An 18355-nucleotide genomic window follows, 5' to 3' on the forward strand; every position below is an offset into this window, starting at 1 on the left:
GGGGCGCCAGCCTGTCACCCTCCCAGCAGCGCCCCCTACGGCGGGCAAGTGGCTTCTCCAAACATACGGGGCAAAGGCCAGAGCACACCCCGCGGCCCACATGCAGCAAACTGGGGGGGAAAGGGCAAAACTCAAGCCGTCGACCTACAATATTTCAAGAACAGGATGCCTCCCGGGAAAACGTGGCAAAACCTGGGTTTGCTGGTCGATGTGACTCCGTGACAAGAGCACCCAGAACCAATACAGCACCAGGCGGGAGGGACGGCGGTTTAAGATTAGAAGCAACCGAATTAGAAATTCAGACTCTTTGATTTGTTTTCCTCTGTTTTGAGGGATAAAAGAGAGGAATAAAGAATGTGCTAGAAATTTGGGGAATGCACTCCAAACCTCCCCCCACCCCTCCTCCACACACACACACACACACACACACGCACGCACGCACACACACGCCCTACTCCCCTTTGCAGAGGCCTTTAATTAGCTCACACCCTCTCCTGCCCGGCTCCCTGATACACTCTGACACCAGCCTGCAGGCCGCCGGCTCCCAGCGGACCCCCTGCCGCTCTTATCTCCGCAGATGCCTGGTGAGTCTGGTATCCCCCTCCCAGCCCTCCTGGGAAGCCGCCCAGCAGGTGCCCATTGGCAACAGTTTTGTGTTACAGGCCTGAATGAATGATCCCCGCAGGAGCTGCCGACTGTTTTCACAGACACAGAAGGCAGTCAAAAGTCCACCGCGTGAACTTGGGATGACCCCAGCTGCAGAGTCACTGGCGGGTTCATCGGGAGGGCAGGCACGCTTTATTAAACAACTAATACTCTTCACAGATAACTTTCCGAAAAAGCAAAAGTGTTAACTCTTTGCAATCTTGCGCCGACAAGCAAGCGGAGAGCTGTGCTGTGTGCCCGAGGGCTTGGGCCCCGATGAAGACTCTGACACAGAAGGACGGGGAGCAGGCGGCCTGGGGCGGCTCGGGCCTCCGTCACCATTTGGTCTGCTGTTTTGTTCAAGTGGTCCACGTTTAAGTAAAAAGGCAAAGAGTGACGGTCTCAGGCCCCGACTTTGGTTAGGGCAGTGATAGCCCAGTGACCGGTGACCCTGCGCCCCTGCCACGCTGGCAGGACACCCGCCCCCGCCCACCCCCCCCCCACCTGGCTCACTCATCTCCTCACCCGCATGCCACTGGCTTACATGGGAGAGAGGAGGGTGACCAGGCTGTGCAGAAGGCAACGTGGCCAGCACCTATGGGACTTAGGGACCAAGCCGTTTTGTTCCCGGCAGCCAGAGGCAGCAGCCAGTCCCTCCCTGACGGAGGAACCAGACACGGCGCACGCTCAGATCCAAGTGCTCTCACGGTCAAGTTCCTCAGGCTTGCTGGGCAGCGGGCAGGCTGTGCCGGGCACACGTTCCTGTTTGTGGCTTTCCGGGAGCGGAACAGCAAGCAGCCGGCTCTTGGCCTGGTCAGAATCCACACAGAAGGTTCCCTTTCCCCTTTCCTCTCCCCTGACTCACGCACACTGGAGAAGGAGCCCAGAGACAACAATCGTAGTTAACAACACGCAGATACACACACGAACATTTGGAGGAATTCCAAAAACTTCACTTTAACCAGCAAAGTTAGGTTAACTGTGGCACCAACCAGAGGCTGCGCTGCCTGGTCGGTTTCCGTCTGGCTCGGCCCAGCAGCGGCTGCCCATCCCCAGCCGGGTGGGGAGACGCTGCGCAGGGGCCCCACCCGCGCTCTGTGCGAGGAGGAGGCCTCGTCTTGCTTCCAGGTGAGGAGCGATCCTGCTCGGATTTGCTCCTTGGATGAGACCCCACCGAAGGCCCAGTGATGCCAGGCGCCTCAAAGGAGCTATATTTCCCTCCCTCTTCGGGTGGGTTGACCTTTACATAAAACAGATTGGTTTGGTTCAACAAGGCTCGAGGGCTTTCTGCATACCATGCTCGGTGCGGTGCGCTTGGGGTTAGGATACTAAGATGAATAGGACTGAAGTCTTGTCCTCGAGGAGCTCAAACTAGGGTGGAGACAGACACACAGTTTGACTCAACACTGAGAATGCTGAGAAGGTGTACCCGAGGTCAGGGCCCTGGGCCCACTGCTTCTCTCTCTTTCGCTTCTAGGAGGACAAGAAGCGGGCCCCACAAGCTGCCGACCCCCAACTCAAACACGACACCAGATTTGTAGCCCTGGAGGCCTGATGTAGAGCTGGCGCAGTGACTAACCAGCTCTGAGAAGCTTTCTGGGTCTCAGTTTCTCCATCTGTCATCTGAGAGGGCAAAAAGCTGACCTTCAGATTCTTTCCCAGATCTGTGTTCCAGGAGCGCCTATGAACGTATCAGAGGTTGTGTTGAGGGTTCAAGCCTGGGAAGAGCTGGCTTTGCAGTGTTCAGCTGGAAGGGGTGGCAAGGGCTGTAGGTTCGAGACCTCAGTGGAAAGGGAAAGGTGAGAGAGTGAGGTTACGAGGCTTCCCACAGAGCTCAATTTTTTTTTCATAAAACCAAAGTAGACACTGTTCACTGTTGTGTTTTATCTTTAAAGAGAAACTAGTGACAAAGTCTTCTTGTGTTCCGTCCCAAGAATTTCTTTCTCCACACACCTTATTCGTGGAGGCACCTCAATCTGTCCTGTTTTTAAACATTTTTAAAGAACGTTCTGCAGCAGCCTCTCCTTGCTGATGGCACAGGACACAAAATCAAAAGGCAGGTAGCTGCAGGCTGGTGAGAGCTGGCTTCGTCCTTCTGCTCTGTCAGCGATTCTGTGACATCTCGGGCACGCCCGGCGGAGATTCTGGAGTCGGGCTTCACGCAACGTAGCCGGGGTGCCAGGAACGTGCAGCCCGCTCCTGGGAAGTCAGACTAGCTCCCAACTGACTTCCCCCAAGTCCGAAAGGCGCTCGGCCTCCGCCGGGAGCCGGTCAGGCGGGGAAAAGCCGTGGGCTTACAGCTGTGAGGCCTGCGCACCGGCAACAACTGCAGGATTCTGGCAAAACCACTTAACTTGTGTGACTGAGTTTCCCATCACAAAAAGGGAAGGGATCGTCACGCCTGCCCTGCTGGCCCCACCACGATGTCATAAGGTTCAATCACCTCACGGACGCACTTTAGTCCCTCAGGGGGAGACGGTGTGGTCTGAGGCAAGAGCCTGGGGCTGTCGAGGAGCCGCCGGCCCGTCCTCCTCTGCACGCTCCCTGTTGATCCCCCAGGAGTCACTCAACTTCGCTGTGATTCAATTTCTTCTGTCAAGTGTGAACAACGCTTACCCTCTTTAATGTCTCAGTTTGTGAAGATCAAGTAGTAACGAGTATGTTGCCCAGGCTACGTGTCCGTAAGAGTACAAGGGGCTATTAGCAGCTCTCCTGCTGGACCTTTGGCATCATCCCTGCCAATTTTCAAGTTACCAATAAAGAAAATACAACCCCACTGGCCATAATATCCTGCTCGGAAACATTCAAAGGCAACATGGCCGAAACAATGGGCTGTTTGGAATCATGTTCTGCTTAATTTTCATTTCAGTGAAAACACTTGAGAGCTATTGCTTCCAAACCAATGTGTTGTATAAATTCAATAGCTTGCAGGAAATGTTTACTTAAACATCTTCCTCTAATAAAGCAAACAGATATTTTCCATAAATATTATTTTAATTCATTAGATTAGGAGAGACTAGGTTTCCCCCTCTTTCCCCTATAACCATTTCCCTAGGCTTCCTAATACCTTAAGCAGAGCCTGGGCCAGATCCAGTAACGTGCGCCTGGCCTCGTTTGATCCTGGCCGATGTCCTAGACTCCGAGTGATGGGAAGGGGAGGGGGAGATAGGACCCTGAAAGCAGCCTCTTCCGGTCGCTGTTTCTATACATGCAGCACCATTCTGGATCTCAGTCAGCTTTAGTTGTGTTTCGGAAGAAATCATACGTAAACTTTAAAGCTGTAAAATAGTTCGATGCAAAAAACCCCAACAGGGGATCCCTGGGTGGCGCAGCGGTTTGGCGCCTGCCTTTGGCCCGGGGCACGATCCTGGAGACCCGGGATCGAATCCCACGTCGGGCTCCCGGTGCATGGAGCCTGCTTCTCCCTCCGCCTGTGTCTCTGCCTCTCTCTCTCTCTGTGTGACTATCATGAATAAATAAATAAAATCTTTAAAAAAAAAAAAAAAAAAAAAACCCCAACAGGAACGTCACTTACTCACTGTGTGGGTTGAATGCCCCCCGTGTGAAAGTGCTGGTGGCTGACTCCCAAAAGAGAGCACACGGGGACACAGCCCGGATCACCTCAGTTTTCCTATAACAAATATTCGCGGCTGTCACAGAGTAAACTGGCAAAAAGAAAAACCCCCCAAAACCCGATGACAGATGAGATCTTTGCCTTTCAGAAGCTTTAAGTCTCTGGGATGCAGGGGAGCACAGACAACTGCCTCACAAAGCTCATCTCACCCTTGAAGAATGGAATACAGCGTTCTCGGCCCTCAGCCCCCACAGCACATATCCTGTGGAAAGGGGATAGACCCCAGGTGAAACACTCCTTCTCTCTATATTATCACCCTCAGAAACCCACATTTTTGTAAGCCTCAGCCTCCAGCATCCAGCCCCTGACAACAAATGTCTGCTGAGGGCATGTTTGAGACGTGGGCATACGTGGCTATCATCTTCCCAGGGCAATAGTGGTCCCTCCTTAATGGGAGCCAGGGTGCCCCTGGAACTCAGAGCGGGGTGGGGGGGGTATCTCAGGGCATCCTGAACAGGTGATGCAAGGCAAGGGGGGAGCAGGTGTGAGGGGGGCCGGGGAGTGACCTGGACAGCCAGCTTGCTGTCACTCTCCCTTCACTCTTCACCTGGCCTCCCCACTCTGGCTCCTGGTTTTCAAGCTTATCCCTACCCTCCTCACATGCCAAACTAGGAAATTTCCCAGTTTGTGGAAATGGCACGAGGCGGGGGCGGCACCTGGGGGAGCTCAGTCTGGTTAAGCGTCAGACTCCTGATTTCAATTCAGGTCACATCAGGGGCCTGGGATGGAGCCCCGTGTAGGGCTCTGTGCTCAGTGGGGAGTCTGCTTCTCTCCCTCTTGTTCTCCCTTTCCTTCCCCCTCCCCTCTTGCAAGCTCGCTAATAAATAAATAAATCTTAAAAAAAAAAAAGTGGCACGGGAAGGTTTCACCACTGTTATTTAACGGAAAAGAAAGAAGCAGGCATCTTTCCCTCGTGCCCGTGTGAGGTAAGCGTGGTGTGCCCGTTATTTACAGACTCTCGCCCCTTCTGAAAGAATCTTCCTCTTCTCTCACGGTCTCTCACAGGAAATGTCTCCTCACCTCCAACACTGCAAAAATTACTTAATGTAATGTCCTGATATAAACTTAAATTGCTCAGTCACCATGTCCCACTTCACCACAAAACTCTGGTCCTAGAATTGTTCTCACCACACATGCCGTCTGTGCGCTCCCAAACACAAGATGCCTACATGTCCACATCTACAGCACCATGGTTAATGATTTACGAAGCCTCTCCACCTGTGTTCTCTGTGGGTGAGGGGGGTGCTCACAGGCAACCCTGACGGTAGAAACCCCAAGTCTACAGAGCAGGTGTCAGCTTCTACATTATCAGGTAAGAGTCAAGAAGTCCTGTCAAGCAACGTTCTAGAATTCAGGAGACCAAAGAAGACGTCCAAGGCTCTATTACTTTCTGTATGAACCACCCTGGGTGAGTTATTTACTTCCACGGGCCTCAGTTTCTTCACGGTGATGGTACTCATATCACCTGTCTTACAGAAAGGGTCACAGGTATATCAATGTTTCATCAACAACTTAAAATCAAAATAAACATAAAGCAGTATTATTATTATCTCAGTAAGGAAGGCTTAAATCCTATTGCTTCTTTCCTCCGAGAAGCAAACTACAGAACAGGTCACTAGAATTAACCGTACTGCTCTCAGGCACAACACACCGCCCCCAGCCCTGTCCGTCTGGCTTCCTGACCCAAGCCATGGTATCATCAAGCCCCTGAAAGCCTATCTGTGAGCAGAACCCAGAGACAGACACACCTCTACAAGATCTCAACAGCTGTCCAAAGACTAAGAGGAGGCAAGAAAAGACAGGAGTGAGAAAGAAAATGGGTTTCCTTCCTGCTTTCACTTTGCAGGGAAAAGCACCCCTCTCCCCCTTTCATATACTCCGTGCTAAAAATCAAATCTTTTGCTCTAAAATGACATCCTAGTGGCTTAGAAATGCTGAAAGCAGCAAAGTCCAGGAGATGGAAATTACAATTTCACACGCACAGGGCCATACGTGAGGCAGCCTGAAGCTCTGGCCTGCTCCCCCCACCAGGGCAGCAGCGAAGGCCCGAGGGCCACAGATCCTCTGAATAATCTGGGGTCAAGCACGTCGGGTGTGTGACAAAGTACAGTCGGCTTTCTCAAGTGCTTTTGAGTCCATACGTTTTCTGTTTAGATAAAGAAAACTCTTTCAATCCTTTTCTCCCATTTCAAGCCTCTTACACGAGGGTAGGGATCCCCAGAGAGCCAAGACTAATTCCGACAGCCTAGAGATCACAGCTGGCAAACCAAGAGCCCCAACACAGAGGAGGTGGAGCAGGAAGTGAACGGAAAACCAAGCTTTACTCCTCGTTTGCAACTGCCTGTGTTCTAGCTTCTACGTGGTCCAGGTTGAGCAGAGGATCTTATCTGCGAAGCTGTACCATGTGGAGGAAAATATCCAGGCTCCCAACCTTCACTTTAATCAAGGTCACCGACCACCGTGGTCTTGCTCTTCTCATCTGTATGAGAGAGAAGCCCGCCTTCCTTAAAGCGTCCAAGTGAAAATTAAGTGAGATGGTTCCGCACCTGACGTGCAGGAGCTGCTCAGTCAAAGCAGGCTGCATTAGCCACGTCCCTTTCTGATCTTTAAGGATGATACTGACCAAAGAGTCCCCTCTGTCTCCTAAGAAAACACGTGGAGTCAGCTTTCCTTTAAAATGAAGAGCGGTTTCTGGAGATAACGATTAAAAAGGAGAAAGAAGTAAAGGAAAACAGACCTTCCACAAGGAGTATTTTGACCTTTTACTGCCAAGAATCGGAATTTGATTCGTCCTTCATGTGTTTATCAAAATAGGTTACAGTTCTCACCTCTGCAGGAAAGGGCACGTCCTGGATGAATCCTACTGAAATGCAGACAGGGATCACTACCGCATCTCTGGGGGGAACCAGTCAACCCAAGGAACCTTGAACATATTATTCTTTCACTCGCCATGTTTACACTGGGGTAGAAAACCACTATTCTTTGGGGGACACAAATATTTCCTGCCTTTTCAATTTAGCAACTGGACATACTTTTCCACCACATAGACTGAAGTTTTGGAAGACAGAGTGGATTCCTCTGAAATACGAGATGTTCAGTCTTAGAAGATAACTTAAGGACCTGATTCCTAACTGAACTACTATTAGGGCATCAAGACAAATGTGAACTTTTGCAAACTTTCTGTTTCAAAAAGAGAGCTTCGATGGGAGTAGCATCTCCCTGCTGCTTCTGGCTATTGAACTGCTTGCTTCGAGTGAAAACGGGGCAGCTAGACCCCACTCCCTGAGCTTCATGAACAAGGCTGCTAAGTAGGGCAGTGGGAACATCCGGGGTTGGTGGTCACTCATGTGATTCTCATGCCACCCAACACACTTCCAGCTCTCACAGATAGCTGAGATTTGACCAAGTCAGGATAGATCACGGATGGGTCACTCAGCATCTAAGATTTGCCTCAGCCAAAAAAGAGTTCAGACTAAGGGAATCATTTTAGCATTCCAGGTTATCAGAGGAAAATAAAACAAAAACTCTGTTGCCAAGAATTTGAGTTATTTCTTTATATACAACAACTTGAAGACACCTCCTCTTGGCTGGAAAAGAAATCCCTTGGGTGACTTGTTTAGATCAAAGCCATTTTGAAAACAGAAAACTCTGCATTCTCTAAGGGATATAGCACTGTCTGACTTGATATTCATTTAACTTGAAGTTTTGTGCCAATTGAATATACTAAGACCCTGATACTTATAAGAAGGCATTCACCTATGACTAGCTTGCAGGTACATGGAAAAGCTATTATGGGGATAATCAGCTCAACTATAAAATGAAGCAGTCATACATAATGACAAAAACAGATACAAGTCATAAATTGCCTTTTCCCCTTCAGAATCCATGTAGGCAGGCACTCAGTACATTCTTTTGTGTAAAGATAAAACTTCTGCCTTGAATAAACAGTGCTTTCAGCCTTGTCTGAGCCTTATAAATACACTGCCCACAAAACAAACACAAACAAATGCTGTTTCTTAAACAAAAGGCAGATGGACCCCTCTGCCCTCAACAGTCACCGTATATACGACGGAGACTGGCTGATGGCAGGGGCTGGCTGAGGGTCTCTGGCTTCAGGGTCCATTGCATCACCGTTCAGACCCAGATCTGGTTTCCTGGGCACAAAAGGCCAGTGAAAGGTCCTCTTGGAAGGGAAGTGGCTCCTCTGTACACTGCACCCCAAACAGAGACTGAAGAACTGAACAAAATTCTACCTAAAGTCCTAGCTGGGCTTTCTATGAACCTATCCAGACAGACTCGTCTCTCTCTTTCCCCTTCTCTCTCATGTAACTTGCTTATATTTATCTTCAGATGGTTTTCCTAGAAGCTATCAAAGTTCGTTCTAAGACTGGGCAGGCCTTTTTATTTGTTTTTGTTTTTCTTGTTGTTGTTTTTAATATAGAGAGGCATGTCTAGAACCAATCAAGCCATTAGCAATATCTCAAAAGTGTAACTGCAGATGAGAATGGAAGTGCTAGTGCAGAAGAGCGGGTCCTGACTCTATGGTTACCTGACTGACCCTGGGCAAGTCACCTGACCTCTCCGGGCCTCAGTTTCTTCCATTATATAATGGAGCTAATACTCCCCATTCTATCTCCTGAGCAGAAAAGCAGGAAAAAAACCTGTCCTTTTGACATGGTTCTGGAATTTGAAATGCTGTGCTTTTCTTAAATAAATTCTATTCCTGGAAAGGGCTCTAGGAGCAATCGTCTTGTCATGGTCTTAGAAGGGGATCAGATCTTTGAGGTTCTACTCAAAGGGTTAGAGTCCTTTAGCCAAGACCAGGCAGGGAAGTCAGGGAACAGATGCTCACAGCTTGGTGGCCAGTCCCTAAGTCATATCACCTTATATCTGGAATCCATAAGCAGATGTCCGGGGGCTGGGCGATGAGAAGAAAAGGCTCATATAAATCAAGGGGACAAAGGGCACAGATTAATTCCTAGGTCTATTTTCTTGAGGCTAATATTAAATAAACTAAATAATAGTTCAAATTGTAATGAAAAATCGCAGAAATGGATATGATGGACTGAAATAAAAAATTTGTTGTGAATAATTCACAGCATCTATCCAGGGACAAGTAAGACGTGCAGATCTATTACCTTCTTATGTGACAGAATGAATTCCCTTTTAATGTCTCACTGGGTTTTCACATTCTTCATCTCTTTTTCTCCTCAGCTCAGTGGTGTGGCGGGGCGGGGTGGGGCGGGGCAGGGTGGGGGCAGCAGAGTTTAGCATCATCTTTTCATTGGTTAAAGAAAAAAAAAAAAAAACAACCTCAAGATTAACAGAGAAAAAGATTATTAAAAGGCAGGAATAGTGTTAGAACCCTGGTAGCCCAACTGCCAGTGCACAACTCTATGTCTGCAATAGTGCTGTATGATCTTTGGGAAGCCATAAGCCTGACAATCTGATTTGGGACACTTGGGTGGCTCAGTGGTTGAGCATCTGCCTTCAGCTCAGGTCCTGATTCTGGGGTCCTGGGATTGAGTCTGGCATCGGGCTCCCCGCAGGGAGCCTGCTTCTCCCTCTGCCTGTGTCTCCACCTCTTTCTCTGTGTCTCTCATGAATAAATAAATAAAAATCTTAAAAAAAAAAAAAAAAAAAAAGAGCCTGACAATCTGATGAAAACTTGAGATTCTTGCTCCAGAATAATACATGTAGATCATATTTCTAATTATTTTCGAGAAGTTTATGGAGCTTCTCCACTCCACTCAAAGCTCAAAGAACCATGGCTAAAGCCCTTTGGTCTTTGCAGCCAAGTGGGCCTGGCTGGTGGGCTTGGTGAGGTGCAGTCCTGTCTTCTGACCCCATTCTTTAATCATGAGCACTCAGGCATTCTTTAAAGGAATACTTCCCACAGACCAACAGTTGATTATTGTGGTCATTTGCACTTCCTTAAACTCCTCTTGTGTACACACAAAAGCAAACAAAACATTCCCCCAAAGCAACATTAAAGGTCTGATTTCAACCCACAAAACTTCAAGAAAATGGAGATCTTTAGCCAAACTACATACATACAGAAACACAGATGACCTGAGTGCCTATTTAGTTGACAGGCCTGGCTTTCGGAGCTACCATTTCCAACAAGAAATAGTAATGTTAAGTTTCCTTGCTTTCTCATCTTAGATATTCGGCCTAATTTTTATAACACACCCAGGGTTCTTGGTATCCAAATAAATTTACACAGCAATTCCTCTGAGTAGCAGCCTGTGATGCCAACACTGATTAGTTTACTAAAGGCCAGAGAATTGCATGAAAAAGGACCCCAACCACATAGGGAGCAGGGTTCCCATTCAAGAGGCCTTGGGCCCTAGAAGGCAGTCCTCCTATGCAAATCCAAAGACAATAAAAAAGCCTGATATTCAATAAAATGCCTGATCAGGGCCACACAGGCCTTCATATTGATTTGGGGGTGAGGACTGGGATAAGGAGTACTCGACCCCTTTCTGCAGAAGGTTCTCTTCTTGTGCGGGCGCTCGGGCTTCTAAAATTGTTTTCCAGGGGAAGCAGAAGAACCAAGGAACACATGCGACTTCCATAAATGAGGGAGAATAGAGCAAAGGCCAACCCTTTTCACCAGGATGGTACAGAGAAACTCTGGAGAGACCCGCAGAGGCCACAGGCAAGCTACCAACTTCTTCATTCTTGTCTAGCAGGTTAGTGACAGGGTTCCTAACAGCCAAACTGGCCCGGATGGAGTCCGATTCTCCCACTCTTTGTGCCTGACACCCTCCTCCTCTGTAGCCTGGAACACTGTGGCTTTCATGTCAGGGGCACTGATGGTTCCCTGGTGGCTAAAGTCTGAACATTTTACATGGATGCAAATGTAAGAGTCAGAGTGAGGACCCATTTCTCTTGTCCCGCCTCTATTTTTCAAAGTTTTCATAACGTGCTAGCTCATTTTATCCTTATAGTGAGCCTGTGAGGTAGGTGCATTTCTATCCAAGGTTGAGGAAGGTCTCTCAATAAATAGTAAGTGCATTTCTCCCTCAAAAACAAAGAAAGTAATTATAAGACCAAAGAGGCTTCCCTATGTTAATTAAAATTTCATCAAATTAAATAAAATCTCGCAGTTGGGGCATTTAGAACTGAATATCAAAGTGCATCTGTTTATGCCAAGTTGAGTAGCTAAAAGGACAGTGGGCAATGAGTGCAACTGCTAAAATGGTTCACGTCGCCGTGGGGGTGAAGGTCCCAGGTTGCATGAAGAATGATTCATGGCAGAAGTGTGCGTGCTCATTCAGGCTCTGAACCTGAGTCTGGTTCCCAACCGTGATTTAGAAAGTCTTTCCTGCTCCTCTGCTGTCTGTTTTGAACACAGGCCAAAGAGTATACTGTTTGACGTAACTACCGTACTGAAAACTGACCTGACTAAAGAACTATCACCTCTAGAAAAGAGTGTGGAAAACAGAAATAAATCCCCAGCTTTCACACCCCGTCACCAAGATCGCCACGCAATACAGAAGTGTTGCTCAACTCACTTTCTCACCTGCCCTTCAGACAGCCTCCCATGTGGCACCACTAACGGCTTCCCTATGCTAAAGCCAGCTTGACAGCCTCACAGACGGGGGGCACCTGTGATTTCATGGCCACACAGGCTCCAGCAGAAGGAAGCAGAGCACAGGTGCCTTCTCAAACCCTGTTCCTTCACAAGAAGGTCAACTGCCAGGAGGAAAGTCTGTGGAGCCAACAGGAAGGAGAGGGAAACAGAGGCAAAGAGTAACTCCCCTCCAACTACCTTTCCTTTCCCAGCTGCACGCATATAATCAGCTCCTGCCAGAAAAGAAATTGCAGAATAACAAGATGTCTACCAAACAAGAGGCCAATGAACAAAAAAGCCAACCAGACAGCAGGACACAGGAGAATGATACCACTGTCCTTCCTTCTGCTGCTCTAGAAGCCAGTTTTCAGGTCGGACTTTATCCTGCAAGCTGTGGGAAGTAACTGGTAGATTTCAGGTAGGAGAAGAGCACAATCAAATCCTAGGTTTATCAAAAGCGAGTTCACTCTGGTGGCATTGTGCAGGTGGCAGCGGAGCCCAGCGGGTTGGGGGTGGGACGAGCTAGTGCAGTGACCCAGGGAGGGGACAACCGGAACCCAGGAAAAGGCAGTGGTGGTGGACCCGAGGAAGAAGAGATAACGCGGGGGGCTCAGTGGACCCAGTGCCAGGTCATCAGACGGGTGGGGAGGCAGGGCAGGTGGGCAAGGAAGCAAAGGCCACATGTGCAACTCCTCACAGCCTCACAGCTATGACTCCCGAGGTCAGTGACAATGGATCTCACTTTTCTTTCCTTACCTTGGCAGCAGAGTTTGATACGCCGTGTGTGACATTCCTGATGAGGCCCCCGACATTTCCATACTTTATCAGTCCAGTAACCCCTTCAGAAACATCGTTCAGAAGCCCCATGGGGTTGCCAAGAAAGTCCACTGATCCCAAGATCCGGGCTGCCTGGCTGAGGAGCTCCTGTCAAATGGAGCAGACAGAGGAGATGAGAACCAGCACCTGTTGATACCTACAGGTAGAATGTCCTGAGCAAAAAGTTCTCGTCCTCCATTCTCATCCACACCCACAACAACCTCTTCATTCGCATCCATTGCAAGCTCCTATCCTTCCATGAGCTCCACCCAAGGTCTCCCAATGCACGGACCCCAGAGATGACTTCCAGTACTCAGAAATACTCCTCAAAGCCATTTCGAAGAATAAACAAGAGCTATGCAACAGGAAATATCCTTTACAAATATTTATTAGTATATACATTACACTCTTCATTGTTCCTAAAATAGGGAAATCATCAGCAGGAGAGTTCTAGAAGGAAAATGAGGAAGGAGAGTGGAGCGATAGTTCCCCTCATTATCAGCAGAGGGGGCGGTGCATAGAGAGGGCACGTTCAGATCTACCAAGTAACCTTCCACTTTCTGCATCTCTCCACTGTCTGATTCCAGATTCCAGGGATCTCTATGTCACTCTCCAAACAGTTGAATGGAAATATCACCAACTAAGAAAGTCAAGGAAGGAAGCAAAGAAAGAAAAGAGGGAGATAGGAGGGAAAAAAGGAAGTGGGAAAAGAATATATAACTTTGACAGTTAATAAATTTGATACGATCTTGACCTATCTAATATCAAAGAGTCTGGATAATAAATACAAATTGGAAAATGTCCAACTTGATAAAAATTTGAAGTTCAACTCTAGGGCAGGATCTCAGAGGCTCCAAGAACACTGATATGGTTGCTGAAAGTAGACCCATGCCCAATAAATAGAGAAGTCACAGTATTTTGTGTTATTAAAGCATCAATTAAACTCTTAAGAGTTACGACTAATCTAGTGGGAGCCCCTCCTGAGACTAGTTCTCGGAGGGACAAGACAGCTCATAAATCAAAGACACCATTTCAGGACTTTCATGATGTAGATGGCTTCATGGGCTGTGACCTGACCCCTTACAGCAAACGTTTAACTGGGTTCTCAATAGTAATGTCTTAGTAACCAAAATTCCCAAACAACCAAAACAAACATTCTGCTTATGTTCCAGCCACTAAGTACTTCTCCAAAGCTCACCTCCTGGAAATGTTTGAGGATATCATTGATGATGAACTCCTTCGTCTCATAAGGATGTACCCGAGTGAACGGATCCAGATTAATCACAGCGTCCTCAAACCGAATCAGTGGAAATCCCAAGGTACTCTTTAGGGCCTAGTTAGGGAGGAAAGGAAATGACATATGTAAGCCATCTGATGGCCTTCCAGGGTGCGGTAACTTTGGATTCCATGAAAGCTACAAGTTACATTAACTTTCCTATGAGAGTCAAGGTTTTGATATTTATAAATAAGGATTTTTCCTGTAACTATGAAAGTAAAATATTCACACAAAATATCTATGTAAGTCACCCAAGGTAACATAGATCCATAGAAATAAACACTATCAGCTTCACCGCATAATTCTTTCCGGTCTATTCTGTATACATGTTGTGCTTTACTTTTTTTGACTGAAGTTACCACACATATAGAAAGGTGTGCTAGGGCAGCCCCAGTGGCTCAGCGGTTTAGCACTGCCTTCAGCCCAGGGCGTGATCCTGGAGACCCAGGATCGAGTCCCAAGTTGGGCTTCCTGCATGGGGCCTGCTTCTCCCTCTGCTTGTGTCTCTGCCTCTCTCTCTGTGTGTCTCTCATGAATAAATAAATAAATCTTTAAATAATAAATAAATAAATAAATAAATAAATAAATAAATAAATAAATAAAATCTTTTAAAAAAAGAGTCTCTCTGTTCTTTCCTCTAAAAAAAAAAAAAAAAGAGAGAGAGAGAGAGAAAGAAAAGAAAAGAAAAAGAAAGGTGTGCTAACCAAATGTAGAGCTCAATGGTTTTTTCCCCAAAGTGAACACAACCACCATGTAACCATCACCTGGGAGACAGAGAGTAAATGATTACTCCCATCTAGGAAGCACTCCCTTTCCCAACCGTGGCCTCCCAGGTACTTCTCCCTCCTCCCTAGGGTAACCACTATCCTGACCTCTACTGCCTGCTTTGAATGCTCTATAAAGGAAACCATCAGTGCGTACTCTGGGTGTTACATATAGCTGCAGTTGCTTAATTTTCATTTTTAGTTCCAATATATGAATAAAACACACTTTATTAGGCCATGTTGTTATTGAACAATCATGCTGTTTCAAGTTTTGTGCTATTATGAATAATGCTGCTAAAAACATTCACAGACATGTCTTTGGGGGCCCATTTGTACACACTTTTCTTGAATATATACCTGGGAGTGGAACTGCTGTGTCACAAAGACTGTACACATTCATTCCTCGTATACACAGTACTGCCCAACAGTCATTCTCAGCAGCTGAACTGGTTTATGCTCTCTCTGGCAGTCTATGAAATTTCCTGTTGTTCTACCTCCTCAACACTCGGTATAGACAGCCTTTTATTTATTTATTTTTAAAGATTTTATTTATTTATTCATGAGAGACACACACACAGAGAGAGAGAGAGAGAGAGAGGCAGAGGGAGAAGCAGGCTCCCTGCAAGGAGCCCAATGTGGGACTCGATCCCAGGTCTCCAGGATCACACCCTGGGCTGCAGGCGGCGCTAAACCGCTGTGCCACTAGGGCTGCCCTAGACAGCCTTTTAAAAGACAAATATTCTGATGGATGTATAATGGTATCTCAGTGTGGTTTTAATTTCCATTTTCCCGGTGAAGCATGAGATGAGGCACCTTTTCACACTCAGATTGGCCATTTGGATATCCGTTTTTGTGAAGTGTCTACTCAAGTCTTTTGCTCATTTTTGTAGTGGGTTGTCGAATTTTTTCTTATTGCTCTGTAGGTATAGGTGTTTTTCTTACCCATTTTCTATATAAGTCCTCTGGTGAACAGATGTACTACAATTGATTGCAATTATCTTTTCCCATTCTGTGATTTATTACTCTTTAAATAGTGTGTTTTGATGATCAGAATTCTGTTTTAATGAAATCCAACTTACCAATCTTTTCCTTTAGGAAAAGAGCTTTCTGTTTCCTGGTTAAATTATTATCTACACCAAGGTCAGAAAGGTACACCCTGTGCTTACTAAAAATTTTTTTATTGTTTTACTTTTCACATTTAAATCTATAATCTATGTGGATTTGATTTTTTTTATATGCTGTGAAGCAGAAATAAAGATCCATTTTTTTTTCCCAGATGGGTATCTAATTACCTAAGCAATGTTCACTAAAATGATCACCCTCTCCCCTACTGCAGTGTGGTATAAACTTTGTCATAAGTTGAGTAACTGAGTTTATGTGTCTGTTTCTGGAACCCCCCCCCCTTTTTTTTTTAAAGATTTTATTTGTTTATTCAGAAAGACACAGAGAGAGAAGCAGAGACTCGGGCAGAAGGAGAAACAGGCTCCCTGCGGGGAGTCTGATTCAGGACTCGATCCCAGGACCCCAGAATCACGACCTGAGCCAAAGGCAGATGCTCAACCGCTGAGCCACCCAGGCATCCCTGGATTCCCTTTTGTGTTTCATTTTGTCCTGTCTTCTACCAATACCACACTGTCTTAATTACTGTAGTTTTGTAATGAGTTTTGAAATCTAATAGTATAAGCTCTCCAACCTTGTTCTTTTCTCCCCGCCCCAGGATTACCCTGGTTATTCTTTGCACTTTTCATTTTCAAATAAATTTTAGAACCAGCTTGTCAATCTGCCACAAAAAGTTGTTGGAATTTTCATCAAGATTGCACTGAATCTATAGACTAATTTGAAGAGAAATGCCAACTTCACAGTATTAAATCTTTCAACTTATCAATGTGGTATGTCCCCTTATCTATTTAGTTCTCTTTTCTCTTAATGTTACATTGTTTTTCATGCAAAGGTCTTATATACACCTTTGTTGGATTTATTCCTAGGTATCTGTAGTAGATTAAAAATGGCCATATCTTCTTTACATCTTGTACCATTAGTAGAGACTATTTCATCTGTGCTGACCTTGTAATTTGCTTCAACCAAGAAAATGCGTGGAAGTAACACTGTGTGACTGCTGAGCCTAGGCCTCAGGAGCCTTGGAGCTCATGTTCTGCCCTTTTTGCCACCTCCAGCATGTGAAGAAGCTGAGAGTCCATGTGCAAGGAGGTTCTTTTGACAGCCAACACCTAACACTTGACATGTGAGTATGGTCATCATGTACCAGTCAATCTCAGTCGACTGCCAGATGAATAACCACAGGTGAGTCCAGCAGAAGCAGCATTCAACAGAGTCCAGCCTATATCGCTGACCCATAGAACTGTGAACAAATAAAGTGACTGTTCTGAACCACTAGGTTTTAGAGTAGTTTGTCACACAGCAATAGATAAAAATATTACATTTGATGTTTTCTTAACTCTTTTGTAAACTAGATCCTGCAAATTTCCTTTTTCTCCATAATTGTTGCTGACATGTAGAAATACAATTGATTTTTGTACACTATGTCCAGTGACCTTTGTAAATTTACTTATTCATTCAGATAATAATTTATCTGTGCATTCTTTTAGATTTTTCTAACTACATATTCATGTTCTCTGTAAAGAAAGTTTTCATTTTCCTGTCCAGTTCTTATACAATTTATTTCTTTTATTTCTTCTGTAATTTTTCCAGCCTTATTTCACTGACTAGGATCTCCAGCATGACAGTGAACAGAAGTGATAATGGATACCTTCCCTGCTTTCAATATATCACCACTGAGTATGTTTGCTATAGCTTTTTTATAGATATACTTTATCAGGTTAAGGCAGTTCCCTTCTATTATTTACTTGCTGAGTTATCATAAATAGATGCTGAATTTTCTCAAAAGGCTTTAGTGCAACTGTTGAGATAACCATATTTTTTCTTCTTTTCATTTTATTGATGTGGTAAATTACATAATTTATTTGAAAATACTTATATTTGCATTCCTGGAATCCATTTTAATTATATTTTCCTTCTTCTACATTGCTGTATTTAATTTGTTAATATTTTGTTTAGATTTTTTACTTCTATGTTCATGAAAAAATTCTGGTCTATAAATTTACCTTATTTGGTTATTTTCAAAATATAAATTATAGGGCAGCCCGGGTGGCTCAGTGGTTTAGCGCCACCTTCAGCCCAGGGCCTGATCCTGGAGACCTGGGATCGAGTCCCACATCGGGCTCCCTGCATGGAGCCTGCTTCTCCCTCTGCCTGTGTCTCTGCCTCTGTGTGTGTGTGTCTCTCATGAATAAATAAATAAAATCTTTTACACACACACACACACACACACACACATATACACACACGCGCGTACATACATACATATATATAAATTATAGTTTTCTGGTAAACTTCTTGAGCACACTTACATTTATTCTTTAAAATTCTGTGTTTGATAATGCCAACTTTTGGGTTATCTGTGGGTCTGCTTCTAGTGTTTGTTTTTAATCTTGGTCTCCTCTCTTGGTAGGCCCTGTAATTTGTGACTGAATATAGCATTTTCTATGAAAACTTTTAGATACTATGGATGAGTCTTTAGTTTCTAGCAGGCAGTAAAAGAGGTTTCATCCAATCAGGATTTG

At 45.7% G+C, this 18355-nt stretch overlaps 1 protein-coding gene across 1 annotated transcript in view; it reads right to left on the reverse strand.

Moving 5' to 3' along the window:
• The window catches only part of VPS13D (vacuolar protein sorting 13 homolog D), a 240357-nt gene that overhangs the window by 68077 nt on the left and 153925 nt on the right, over positions 1 to 18355 (reverse strand). Inside the window, exons 64-65 of the mRNA XM_077899583.1 lie at positions 13873 to 14007; positions 12615 to 12782 (exon numbers count right to left, since the gene is read on the reverse strand). Of these exons, the coding sequence (XP_077755709.1) occupies positions 12615 to 12782; positions 13873 to 14007 (303 nt within the window). The remainder of the gene's footprint in view (positions 1 to 12614; positions 12783 to 13872; positions 14008 to 18355) is intronic.

This window comes from Canis aureus, chromosome 5 (genome assembly GCF_053574225.1).
Source record: "Canis aureus isolate CA01 chromosome 5, VMU_Caureus_v.1.0, whole genome shotgun sequence".
Lineage (NCBI taxonomy): Eukaryota > Metazoa > Chordata > Mammalia > Carnivora > Canidae > Canis > Canis aureus.